This window comes from Rhea americana, unplaced genomic scaffold (genome assembly GCF_003343005.1).
Source record: "Rhea americana isolate MKP2758 unplaced genomic scaffold, rheAme1 scaffold_8, whole genome shotgun sequence".
NCBI classification, from domain to species: domain Eukaryota; kingdom Metazoa; phylum Chordata; class Aves; order Rheiformes; family Rheidae; genus Rhea; species Rhea americana.
In genome coordinates this window covers 2,310,858-2,324,110 of record NW_028186978.1, presented here as the reverse complement: position 1 = coordinate 2,324,110, position 13,253 = coordinate 2,310,858, and the positions used below count along the sequence as shown (strand labels likewise).

At 36.7% G+C, this 13,253-nt stretch overlaps 1 protein-coding gene across 1 annotated transcript in view; it reads left to right on the top strand.

Moving 5' to 3' along the window:
- Window positions 1-10,791, top strand: part of CWH43 (cell wall biogenesis 43 C-terminal homolog) — a 31,340-nt gene extending 20,549 nt beyond the window's left edge. Inside the window, exons 11-16 of the mRNA XM_085322742.1 lie at window positions 1,524-1,659; window positions 3,138-3,287; window positions 5,278-5,422; window positions 6,096-6,157; window positions 7,205-7,360; window positions 8,920-10,791. Coding sequence (XP_085178868.1) covers window positions 1,524-1,659; window positions 3,138-3,287; window positions 5,278-5,422; window positions 6,096-6,157; window positions 7,205-7,360; window positions 8,920-9,007 — 737 coding nt within the window. The 3' untranslated portion in view covers window positions 9,008-10,791. The remainder of the gene's footprint in view (window positions 1-1,523; window positions 1,660-3,137; window positions 3,288-5,277; window positions 5,423-6,095; window positions 6,158-7,204; window positions 7,361-8,919) is intronic.
- Window positions 10,792-13,253: the final 2,462 nt, after the last annotated feature.

The window sequence follows — 13,253 nt, the reverse complement described above, 5'->3', positions numbered from 1 at the left end:
TCCTTATGCCAATGAAGAGTTATTTCAAAATAAAGTGACTGATAAGTCAAAACGCAGTGAATTTTAGGGCATAAATGAATAAATCTTAATTCATGATTACTAGAGACAATCTTCTGGAGTTTTATATTGCATGTATATTGTTATATCAAATACCATGTTAACATTTCTAGGAAATGCATAAATCCATTCACAGTTGAGCAGGAGAGTATTGAATGATCAGACATGGCTTTATTCCTGCAAACTTTTTGTTTACCTAAGAAGAGTGGCTGATTTTAAGCTAGACAGAAAGCAGTGCCTAACTTCCTCAATGTAGCCAATATGTTCATCTGGTCTTGGCCTTTGGCTGTCTTTTAAGGTATGGTGGCGTTCATTCCCTGTGCTCGTTATTTTTTTTTCTCTAACTTCTGAAACAATGACACAATATATACAAAATAAATATRTTGGTGGCTTTTGTAATTGGAACACCTGTCTGCTCTGAACCAATATATCAACCCCAATCAGTGATTTCTGTTGTTGTCTCTGTGGCCAGCACTTGAACTATGTATAGAAGCAAAAGTCTGGGAATCCATGTGCAAATATTTTGCGTTTTCCCTTGCTGACATTGCTTTCACACTGCTAGATAAGATGCTTCAAAACCCCMAAAAAAATCTTAGGTGGCAAGAGTGGTGCTGCATGTAGTGGTCTTACTTGTAGGAGGGCTCTGATTGAGAAGGCTACTTGGTCTGCTTTTTGGAGTAGGAGAGCACTCCAGTGTGCATAATCACTGCAAAGAGGGGAACTTGTTGATACTATAGCTGTGCCTACCCCCTGCTCCAGCTGAGCCTGGATAGTTCAAGCAGTCTGTGGCCTGCTTGCARACTCCTGTCTTCTTTCAGGTGTGGGCCAGCCTTTCCTAGCTGCCAGTCCTTCAGGGATGGGATAGCTCTGCCCTATAGCCAAAATGAAGGGGTACCAACCATGTGACAAAATGGACCTCTGTATGTAACCAAGGAGAGACCACACTCCCCTGAGAAAGTGTGGTGGCCACGTGTGATCTGCAGTTTACTGGAGCTGGGAACCTTTCTGTGTCCATGCCTGGAGGCTGACTCCAGGTTGCTGTGGTTTGATGAATTGCTTTGGCAGCAGCAGCCTGGTGCCTCTTACCCAGGACCCTTTGGAGAGAAATAGGGATTTAGTGGATGAAAGTTAGTGTGGATGAACTGTGTAGCACTTGCTCATTAAACTGAAAGTAGCAGACCTGCTGCCGGATGGTTGATCTGTGTGTGCACAGAAAGTCTAACACTTTTGAAATGCATCAGAGTAGGTATATGCAGGCCAGCTGTACTATGCAGTGTCATGTACGTCTGGTTATTCACCAGGGAGGAGCTATGGTATCCATACACTGAGCCTCTCCATCAGAGATTGGCATGGCCTTTGGTGGCCCAAAGGTTGGGCATCACTTTTGCCAGGGTAAAAGTGGCCCCAACTACATTATATATAGACATAGTTAAGAATTCAGAAAGATGTTTTTTTTCATACTCTAGGTGCTGATTTTATCACTATTCTGGAGAGTGATGCCTCTAAACCATTCATTGGGAACAATGATCCAACAATGTGGCTTGGAGAAAGACTAGGATTTTACACAGATTTTGGTCCAAGCACAAGAGATCACACTTGGGGGTGAGTCATCTTTACACACAGAATAACAGTAAATAAAGGAGGAAAAAATATTTTTGTTTTGTTTTTCTGTCATCAATCACAGAAGAAAAGCTATGAAGTAAATACACCACCCAACTCGTAACTCCACTAAAACGTGGACACAGAATAATCAGAATAATAATCATCATAATCACTTGTTGGAGCTTGTCTAGGAGTGCATGCTCTGAGTCACTAGCATTACAATGCAAGGCAGATGAAGTTTTCTCTTTGTTAAAAAGGATCAGTTGTTACTTTGGCTTTAATAATGCAGGAAAATGGCATTCTGGCCCTTAATATACTGGGCAGATTTGGAAATCTGACTTCCAAATACTGTATCTGACTTGCTTCTCTCTTCTTTATGTATTGGGTTTTGAGAACTTTAGATTGCAGGCTGAAAGAACAATAGTAATTGGAAAGTGTAACTGCACCTGAAATAATTGGGAATTTTGAATTTATTAAACCCAAGTTGTGATGTATATTGGGTGAATGGGCATTGGAAATGGGCACAAGTCTCTTTTTGTGACCAGAATTTTTGTATCTGTCTTTAATGCTTGACCAACTACCAGTTGGATATCTTTGAATATCTTTGCAGTTGGAAAAATAGCAGCTTATGTGGGTTGTTTTTAGGGGGATATGCAGATCTCACTGGCTGATGGAACTTCCTAGTGATGTTGCAACTGTTTTTTAATTTCTGCCTTGTGAGGAGAATTTAGTAACCTTCCTCTTCCAGAGCCTGCCTTTGAATGATGCAGAGTGAGGCAGAGAGGTCATTCTCTCTCAAATTTTCATTTTTTTCTTCAAATGTTTTGAAAAACCTGAGACAAAGTTGTTTTAAGATTGATTCCAATAGGCCACTGAAAGAATGAGAAATCTCCTGCTGTAAAGAAGTATCACTACCTCTTTTTGTTTTAAATAAAATGACGTGTAATAACTGGTAGTACAAATTTTATTATACTTGCAGATAATGATTTTTTAAGGGTTCCATGTGAAAATTCCTGGTATGTCACGTAAATACACTTATCAAAACACCCCCACTCTTTTGTTGATGGATAGATGTCCATCAACATGGGTTGGTGGGGTGTTGGGAAACTCTAGACTTGAATTTGTGCCTCGTCTGAGACACCAGAGCAACAGTCCTTTCCTGTCCATTCACAATTCATCTGTTAAGATCTCTAGGTTTTCTTTTTTTWAAAAAAAAATTATTTATGTCCTACTCATAGAGCCTTGGTTACACATCTGTTTAGTGTAGGAATGAGTTTGATAAATTTTAGACATGTTTACTTAAACAATATTTTAGAGGGGAAAAAAAAGAAAAACTGGCTAGAAGTAGTTTAAGTTCTGGTCTAATGGTTTGAGTTCTGTGACAATTAGTCTTCTGCTCAAACTTTTGTCTGCTTATAACACCTTTGTGATGTTCAAGAACTAGAAAATGTAACTGGTTTTCTTCTGTTTCCATGTAGGATTATGGCATTATCAAGGTATCCAATTGTAAAATCTACCCATCACCTCCTCCCATCTCCAGAGGGAGAGATTGCACCTGCCATCTCGATGACTGTCAACTTCACAGGGAAATTGGTTGACTTTGTAGTTGCTCACTTTGGAAATGAAGAGTGTGTATTTTCTTTTATTGTTATGTATGTTGTGGGAAGTGAAACTTCCACTGGAATATAGGCTCTAGCAAGGCATGCTGGAGAAACTACTTCTGACAGCTAGTATTTAAAACTTTTGAAGCATTTTTTAAGGGAAAAATGTGTCATGCAAAACTCAGCTGAGCCTAATATACTGGTTAATGATACTAGAGACATTACAAAGGTATTGTTCTGCAAAACCAAAACAACTAACAGGACTACAGACGTACCTTAGTTAAGGATAACATCCTTCTGACTCTGYGTGTGGAAGAGACTCATTATATTCCGCAAGGAGGGCAAATAATACTGGTAGCTCAAATAGGTGATGGAAAAGAGTAAAGTTTATCTTTCAATTCTTTACTTTAAAACAGTATCTTGATTACTTCTGTGTAATGAGTATTAATAATGCATAGCACTTTGAAACTCTCTATAGCTATATTTTCTGTTTTATTTCATAGTTATTGTTTATCAAGTTTCAAATTTATGATTTGGGTATAGAATATAATACATAAATATAATACATATATAATAAATAATACAGAATATAATACATAAAGAAGCTTCCCTGTCTCCATTCCCTTTGTGAAATCTGTGCTCCAAGCATGCAAATTGTTTGTAGAGTTCCCTTTTACTAAATATCTATAATTGTCAGAAACTACTCTCAATTAGAACACTAAAAAAAACCCATCAATTTTGTACCTCACTTAGACAATTAAACTTACTTCTGAGAAACTGTTTGTCAAAATAGAAGAAGGTAGCAGTGTAGTCCCCCTCACAGAGAGTTAACAATGAAGGAGAAAACAGGAGACACATGGGAAACAAGTGCAAATTAAATTGTGTTTTAAGGGGAATTAATTTTTAATTARCATGTAAAACTGTGTGGTTTTTGTTGCTTAGGATGACATAAACTAGGATACTGGCTAACTAGTATTTTTTTTTCATGCTCTTTTAAAAATGTGGGAATATATCAATGCTTGTGTCCTTTAAAAGAACGTATCTTCTAGAGAGAAGTAATTTGGGAAGGAGTAGCTAACTGAGCAGGCAACTCTATATATACCTAGACCAGACTTCTACTTAAATGGCGGTCTTTTTGTCTTCTCTCTGTCTGCCCTTTTTCCATAATGCATTTGCCTCAGTCAGAAGTAGTGTTGTTTAGAATGCATAGTAGCATTTCAGCTCTTACCTTCTTTTGCGACTACAGATTCCATAATCAGCTTGCTGTCTCATTGGAATTTAGTCCAATCCACAAAAAATATAGAAGAAAAGATACTTTGCACAACTTTTAAAAATTATTAATATGAAGAATCATGGAAAGAGAAGCATTATTATATTATATTATGAAAAATCCAGAGATAGAAATGGAGATCCAGTACTACAGTATTTTACCAGACTTCGTCTATGTTATCACTTTTAGTCATGTTGAAGTTGTTCTGTAAATCTTATCAAAGAGATGTAGATTACTTAGCAAATGTTGTAAGAAATGTTAATGGGTCTACATAGCTCTTAAATTATATTTCATAAATTAAGTGACCGAGACTTTAAAACTTCTTACCATGATGTGTCCATGATAAAAGTGAAGGGTTTTGTTAGGATGTGTGCTCTTCATTATGCGCCAAACAGTCTGTGCTAGCACAATTAAATTTCAAGTGCAGACAGACACAAAGTCTCAGATAACCAAAGCACTTAGAAATTCACATTTCTCAGTGATGAGCTTGGTATTAAAAACAAAGTAACAATAGAACAAGTTGTATATGTAACAGTTTAAAAAGAGAACACTAATTAGGTCCAACCTGTGACTTCTATCAAACATTGTGATTATTTCAAATCAGTCAGCTCTGTGTAAACTTTCATACTCTATAATAGTGAGCAATTAAAAAGAATGGTGTGAGATTTGTATGTGGTTTATTGTGGAGCAACATAAAAAAATATGAGCTAAAATATATGTATATTAAAGTCATTCAATTTCCTTCAGAGAGGACTTGGACAGAAAACTCCAGGCTAAAGTTGTTGCAAAGCTGTTGAAGACTAGCTCTAAGCAGGTTGTATTTCTGGGATACATCACTTCAGCTCCCGGATCCAGAGATTATACTGAGTTAATAGAAAATGGCAATGTCCAGGTAATGTAAAGCTGCTGCTTGTTTCAACAGCTGAAACTGAATTTTAAAAATACAGATTATCTTAAGATTTCAAATTGATAACTTGGACAGAAATGGACATAAAAGAAAATACATGACGATTTTCAAATATAGTGTTCAACTACCTTATGAAATGGTATAGAGAAGGTGGAAGTATGCAATGGAAAGGACAAGAGATAGTGGACACCAGTTGCCACAAGGGAAATTCCGATTGATAGCAGAGAAAAAATTCACATTGAGGGTTATCAAGCATTAGAACAAGTGTCCAGAGAGGTTGTGAAATCTCCATTCTTGGCTGCACTCCAAGCTTGGCTGCAGGAAACCCTGAGCAACCTGCTTGAAGTTGGCCCTGCTTTGAGCAGGGGGTTGGGACTAAGGTGACCTCCAGAGTTCCCTTCCAACCTCTCTCATGCTAGATATCATTCTGTGGTTTTAAAAGAGAGTTCTGCAGTTCAGTTTTCTGTTGGGAAGTGTCAAAGGTTGTCTGGTTTGTCCGCAGCAGCGTAGCGGATTGTTTTCCTTTTTACCTTGTCACTACATGTCAGGCAAAGTGCTTTTCTGCAGCAGATTTACCCATTGATTCTGTTACTGATTTAAAGCAGTCCCTTATGGAAAGCTTGCCTTATTTACTTGGCTTTCTTCCTTCCACCTGTAGGATATTGACAGTACAGATCTTGACAGATGGTGTAGTTATATTATGTACCGTGGAGTAATCAGGTATGCCAAAGTGGATCGTTTATTCAGYGGCTTTAGATATGCTTGTGACTATAAATTTTAGATGTTCCTGTAAAAACTTGCGTAACAGTTTTACATCGCTAAACAATTATGTAATGGCAGCTAGATAAACCATGAACTAATGAACATGGACCTCAGGATGAAATGCTGTAATTCTGAATATCATTTGCAAAAACAGTGTTAGAAGGCTTTCTGTATCAAAAGCCTTCAGATCTGATCTGCATTAATAACARAAAAATACTATTTTTTTTTCAAGATCTAAGCTCTGGTGCTGCAGTTTCATCCTAAAACTGTGAAGGCTAAGCCCTGATTTGTATATAACACAGAAAATACAAATTATGAACTGTGATTGTAGGGTTTGTTTATGCAAAATGCTGATCCAATCCACCAAAGCTTTGTGCTAGATTTAGTGGAAACTTCAACTGTTTAAGCCCCTGTGTAAGCACTTTCCTCTGCTGGGGGCCTGTGCACTCCATATTTTGTAATGCAAAGTCCTTGTAAATCATTCTCCTGGTTATTTAGAATAGAGTTTGGAATAGAATTCAGCATATTCTAAATTAACTGTGCAAATTCTTTGGTGTTAACAGGAGTAAAAAAAGTAATCTAGATAGCTGTCTTAAGTAACTGTATCAAATAAGAAAATACTATTTACAGTTTCTTTTTTTCCAGTTACTCATGCCATTGACACTTGAGTTCCTTTCTTGAATTTCAAAATCCTTCAGTGAAAAGGTTGATGAAATTATGCCAGTATATATATTCTAAAAGAGCAGTTGATAAAAATTAAGTTTCCAGTTCTAGAACTTGTATTTGTTATCAAGCACTTATACTTTCTCAATTTTTCTACTTGTGAAATTGTCTWATAGCACTTATGTTCAGGAAGCACTTTAAGATTTTTGAAGGTGATGTTCGTAGAAAGTTATGTTGGTAGGTTTAGCAATAACTCGCAGGGGAAAAAAAAGTCATGGATTAAGAATGAGATGAAATTGTCTTGGGTTATTTATTCAAACTAACCCTCCTTGTACCTGGTAGGTTGGGCTATGCCCGCATATCTCATGCTGGTCTAAGTGATTCAGAAGTCCAGATGGCCAAATTTCGGATCCCGGATGACTTGGATAACTATGTTGATAATGACAGAATTGTCATTGATCCCAGCCAGGTTACTGARGACATCCATTTCAATCCCAGGTCAGTATATCTCAAAAGTAATTATAGGGATGATGTACACAATGTTTTATAAGAAAGAATTTTAGGAAAAAAGATTGTTTACTAAAGTGGGAGGCATTGTGGAGTACCAGACTGAGCAGAAGATCGGGAGGCAAAAACTTCTAATTTGTAATTCCATTTTGTTTTCACTGACTTGGYGTGTGCCTTGGGAAAATCAGTCTGCTGTACTGTAGCTTAAGTTGAAAGTAATGTCTATTTAACCCAGATGATTAATTTCTGATATTGTTTGTTAAGGAGTTTTGTCAAGTACTGGTGACTCATTTTGTTATAATTGATGAGATATCTGCCATGTTACTCGGCACATCTGAAATCAGAGCCTTAATATACTAGTATTTAGAACACACATTATATATGTTAAATACTCTTTGCATAAACTTTTTAAAATGTAGTATGTAACTGGAGCAAAAGTTAAGGAAAATGCCTGATGCAAGCAGATGAGGCTTTAATACAATGAGTTATTTCTTGAATGCTGTCATTTTTATACTGACATTAAATAAATAAGAGAAATATGGAGACAGATATTTATTTTATATTAAATATTGGTGGAAAAGTCATGAAGCTTGAGATAGATGTTGCCGCAGATGGCAATTTCCAGCAATGCAGATAAGGGCAAACACAGGTACACAAAACTTACTACTTCTGACTTGCACAATAGAGAATATATTAATTTTTTATATACACTAACAGCTAAGCTTACTCACTTTTTATTTACCATTCAATCAATGGCTTCTTGACTAAGCAGAGATTTTCCCAGTCCTTTCCATTTGGTGAAGTTTACCTGAAGACAGCATTACAAATTCTGATTTTTCTCAGTGCAGAATGACTCTCTTGTCGTGATTTCTTTTATATGTCATGAAAAAAATGATACAGTCATGTCTGTTTTGTCATATGAAAAAATTATACTGATTAGGAATAAGTTTAACTTTTTCACATTAACTGGACTTCTGTTGAAAAACAATGTCACTGCTTTAGAATGTTCAGTTGACACTAGCATTCTAAATAAGTACTACATTTTCTTGTGTGAATTCATCTACCATACTAGGCCATAGTCAAAGCTTTCAGGTTTAAACGTGGTATGAAAAGTGTACATCTTAACAGACCTCAAATTTAAAATTTTCATCATAATTTTCAAAAGAAAAATGTGCAGTATTTACAATAGGATAGAGTATTTGGATACTGCAGGGGTGAAATTCTGTCTCCACTGAAGTCAATGGAAAAAAAATTAAGAGTATTGGATTTTACCGGATAAAAGTACCTCTTGCCTTTGTCAGCTAGAGTTCCATTCATAGAATGCCCATGGCATTAATCCAATCAGTGTAATTAAATGTCTCTTAAAGACCTTTAGGTAGATCGTTTCCACAGATTATGATTTATATGTAAATAGAGTTGTGGCCTGTTTCTGAAATGAACTATCTGGAGCATTCATATGAAATGTTGATTATACTATGAAAGCGCATGATTTAATTGCATAGGTTAATTCATATTGTAATGATTTTGCTTTGTTGAATATTTTTGCTTAGGTTTGGATCTTACAAAGATGGACATAATTATGAGCATATTCATCACTTTCATATGAGCACTCCTAAGTATTTTAAACAGACAAATTAGAATGAGAAAATAATGTATCATTGGGACCAACAAGAAAGGTTTGTTGCTTGAAACTGAATTGCCAGACAAAAAGATTACATTGTTTAAGGATGAGGAGCTTCTGTGCTGTATAAGACTGTGAATGTCTATGTAATAGGTGTTTACTCTCTTTAGTGAGTTGTCATCACTGTGAGAGAAGAAAGATGCATAAACTATCTGCCTGAGACAGAGATCTGCCTTGTATTCAGGAGAGAATGGGAACTTGCTTTGGCAATACCTTTTTCAATTTAATTGAAACTACTATATTGTGCTGTTTCAAAGTTGAAAATATCTATCCATCTTTTCTTTAGGGTTTAGATATGACCCCTTTACTGTTCTAGGTTCTAGGAGCTCAGTGGAATAATCATGAACAAGGAGTTGAAGCCTTCTTAGAAGGAAAAGAAATTGATCTAATTTTTATTCAAAATGAACTATAATAAAATAAAAAATGCCTTTTGCTGGCTTTGCATCTTTTTAGTGTGCACAAGAATAAGATGTTTATTTGTATACATAAGTGGGATGGTTTTTTTGGCCTGGTCAGTAAAGTATCCATTATGTCATTGAAAGTGTGTTGCATAGAATCTGTTGGCAAAGTCTTCTGTGTTTAACTCCTGATCCTCCCGTGCATGTGCAGAGCTTCCCTTGAACAATAAGGACATCTTTGGTGTTGGCCGATGGAAATTTCATGCTAGTGAGAAATGTGTARGATGGTTTATTTAAATGCTCATCTCAATTTGGAAATCACGTTTGTGGTGTTGATATTTTTTTTCTGTCTTCCCAGTAATATCTGAAAATAGTATAACTGAAAGGAATGGATCAAGTTGTAAGAAAGGATCCCCCTCCCAACACTCATAATCTGCCATGTGCATTTGAGACTAGTTAGAGCACACTCAGTTTTATTGTTTCCCTATATAAGAAATTACAGGCAGTGTCATTACTCAGTTTCATGTTCCCTGGAGTCTGGTAACTGCTGCCATCGCCAAGCTTGTCGTTTTACCTTGGTCACCCTTCAATCTTCTCCCTTTTTTTAGGACTGCATCTCTGAGGAACACTTCATTGATTTTTTTTTTCTTTTTTTTTGGGGGGGGGCAGGTGATACCTGACAGTCACTTGAGGAATACATGATCACCACAACTTCAGCTCAGGTTGTATTAGGAAGCCATGACTTCACTGGCTACAGTTAATCAGTCACTGTTGACTGATTTATTCTTTACCTAGAGGTGCTGAGTTTGTCTTCACCAGCCAAAAGAAGCCTAATTAAGCATTCCAGGTTATATTTCCTTTAGGAAAGATTTGAAATCCTCTGAACTTTTTCCTCCAAGTGGCCTTTCAGCAGGCCAGGATAAACTAGCCTTCAGAATCATGGRAGCAACTTTCTGGCACTTTCAGCAGTTTTCTTTGGTGAATGCCAATAGCCCTGTCTCTCTCTCTTCTGCAGCCTGCATCAGCTGCTGGCACTGGCACAAACATTGCATGGTGGCTCCAAGCATTCTTGCTCCTTCACAGCATACTCTGATGCTAGCTCTGACTCACGTCCAGCCGTAGATTTGCCTTTCCACAGCCTGAACAAAACATAACATTAACTTGCCACATTACTTAACATTCTCCACAGGCTGGTTCTGCAAATACCTCATAATGTGAGGTATTCATGTGAGGTGCAGGAAGTGACACTTACAAAAAGCTTGAAAAACCCTCATTTTTTGACAATTAAGTATGAAATCAGAATATTTTTTATGAAGTCAGATTCCAAAACATGATTCATGGTAATAGATCAGATCATATATAATGTTTGTGTGTAGTCTTCAAAGCCTGTAATACAATTTGAGTGGATTCTCAGTTTTGTTCTTTGCAGCATGCGTAAAATTACTGGATGCATTTGCTCTGTTAGAAGTGTTTGCCTAGAGTTTCACAAAGCCTAAAGTGTAAATATTCTGCTCCTTTGAGTAGCCTGTACAACTTAATGCTCATAGATCTGTACCTACCTATTAGAAAACAGTGTATGCAAGTATAATTATAATGAGTAGCAAGTATGTGTTGATATTTGCATTATTTTCTCAGGATGCCCAAGAAAAAAATATGACTATGGACTCCATATATTGCTACTACTACTGTAATTAGAATTAGGAAATTAAAACTGCACTTCATTTGTCCTTGAATCTGCATGTTGATCTAATCCCCAGTATCTGATTGGTTCAGAAAAATGTGCACCTCTTAGTGGCAATTGCTGTGTTTCAAACTATGAAAAAAATGTGCTAGAACAGGTCTTGCTGCAGGGGCATGTGACTAATCTTGCTGTTTCCTAATCATACACTTTATCTCAGCTTTCATAAGACAGTATGGTATGAGATGAAAAGTTTGTAGAAATCTTTTTACATTCAGAGATAGCATGAAAATATACATGTTTTGTTTTCTAAAGATTTGAACTTTTCCTGAGAGTAAGAGAACTAGATTATGTATCTGATTTCYAAGTAATACATATTCTTTGTTGTCTTCTTAATTCCATCCTCCCTGACATTTTGGGCAGGTTAGTTAAAGTCTGTAGGAAAATATATAGGGGGAGAGGCAGTACACACCGGAAGTCAAATAGCATATCTCAGAATAAGAAAGAACTGCTCTTACATCTGAGAGAGCAATTTCTGTGATAAATTGTTCTGGATTCTTCAGCAGGGTGGAGATATAGGACACCTCTTGCATATATTCCCTCTTTGGGACCTTGACTCTTGCRTTTCTGTGTGCATAGTAAGCTCAGCTTTGGGAGCAGTGGCTCAGGATGTTGTTACGGGACACTCATCTGAGACCTGGGAGCTGTGGTTCAAACCTATTGGGCTACAAAGGATCTGAAACTTTTATTTCCCATATCCAGGAGGAGTGCTGTGGCTAAAAGCTTATTTAAATGAGTTATGCATGCCATCTTCCATTTGTGTTTGGCACTGGAGCTGGTGGTACTAAAGTGAGTTAGGTGTGTTTAGATGTCCAAGTGACCAGCTCCCCTGTTTCACTATAACAGGATTTAAAATACACAGTGTCCTCTTCTTGCATAGGTAAGGAGCTCTGTGGCCCCAAAGGTGCCGGTTGATTTGAGGCACCTCCAGGGTTCAGGCAGACATTTTGAGCTGCTCTCTGAGGCTTAGCTGCTTAAAGTGTTCCTATGTTTGCATGTCCTATGAATGAAGCAGAATTTAAAGAATCTGAAATATTAAGCTCACAAAACCCAAAAATCTAAATCTAGGAATATATAAATTTGAGCCACCAACAGCCTTTAAAAAATGTGKTTTTTTTCATGTACATAAAATACTACATTTTTGCAGAATGTAACAAAAAGGCACTCAGGGCCAAAGTCATACACCTGTGCAGCAAGTGTAACAAACCTTTTTCTGTAAAGAAACAGCATAGTATGAGTCCATGGACAGGGTGATTAAAATGAGCTAAATTACTTACAGGAGTGACTGCATAGTGCAGCTGCTCCTTTCTGCCACCTGAGGTCCTCTTTGATTCCCTGATCAGTAATATACTACTGATACAACACAAGAATAACAGTTGAGGTGTTTCCTTACAAATCTGAAGGTGAAAAATCTTTTCAGAAGCATTACATAAAGCTGTTGGTATTGGCTTAGATTTCAGTTATTTTTTGAAATCTGCAGATGATTGAGAACTGTGGTTTGTCTCTTTTCTTACAATGTCCTATTCTGTGCTTTGTTTATGCTTTATCTGTTTGTTAATTTTAAGCAAAATCTGCTTTGTTAATTGTACTTTCAATACAATTATCTTCTTCTGATTTTTAAAATGCCTAATGGAGTGTGGGTATTTTGCCTAAAATTAACTTTAAAGCCTGTTTTAAGCTTGATGAACAGTGGTATTAGAGGCAGTGGCTTTAGCAATTTGTAGTCTGATAACCTTGAGAATCAGAAAGGATCCTGTCTTCCTCAAAGACCTTTCTACACTGTATTTCTAACAGGGAAGAAGATAAAAGTAACCATATGGCTCCTCCTCCTCTGCAAATTGACCAGTACTTTTTACAGTCTATAGTGTTCTTATGTGCTTGATATTTTAACTGTCATTTAAAAAAAAGGGCAACATGAACATAAAAATGGAAAAAAATGAATCTTTCTGCTTTAAAAAAAATGCCTTGATTTTTTCAAGGCCACTGAAAATGACTGTTTTTAAATTTTGGTCTAACAGTAGTTAAACTGGTTTATGCATTTCCCACCCCTCACCCGTTCTGGTTAAT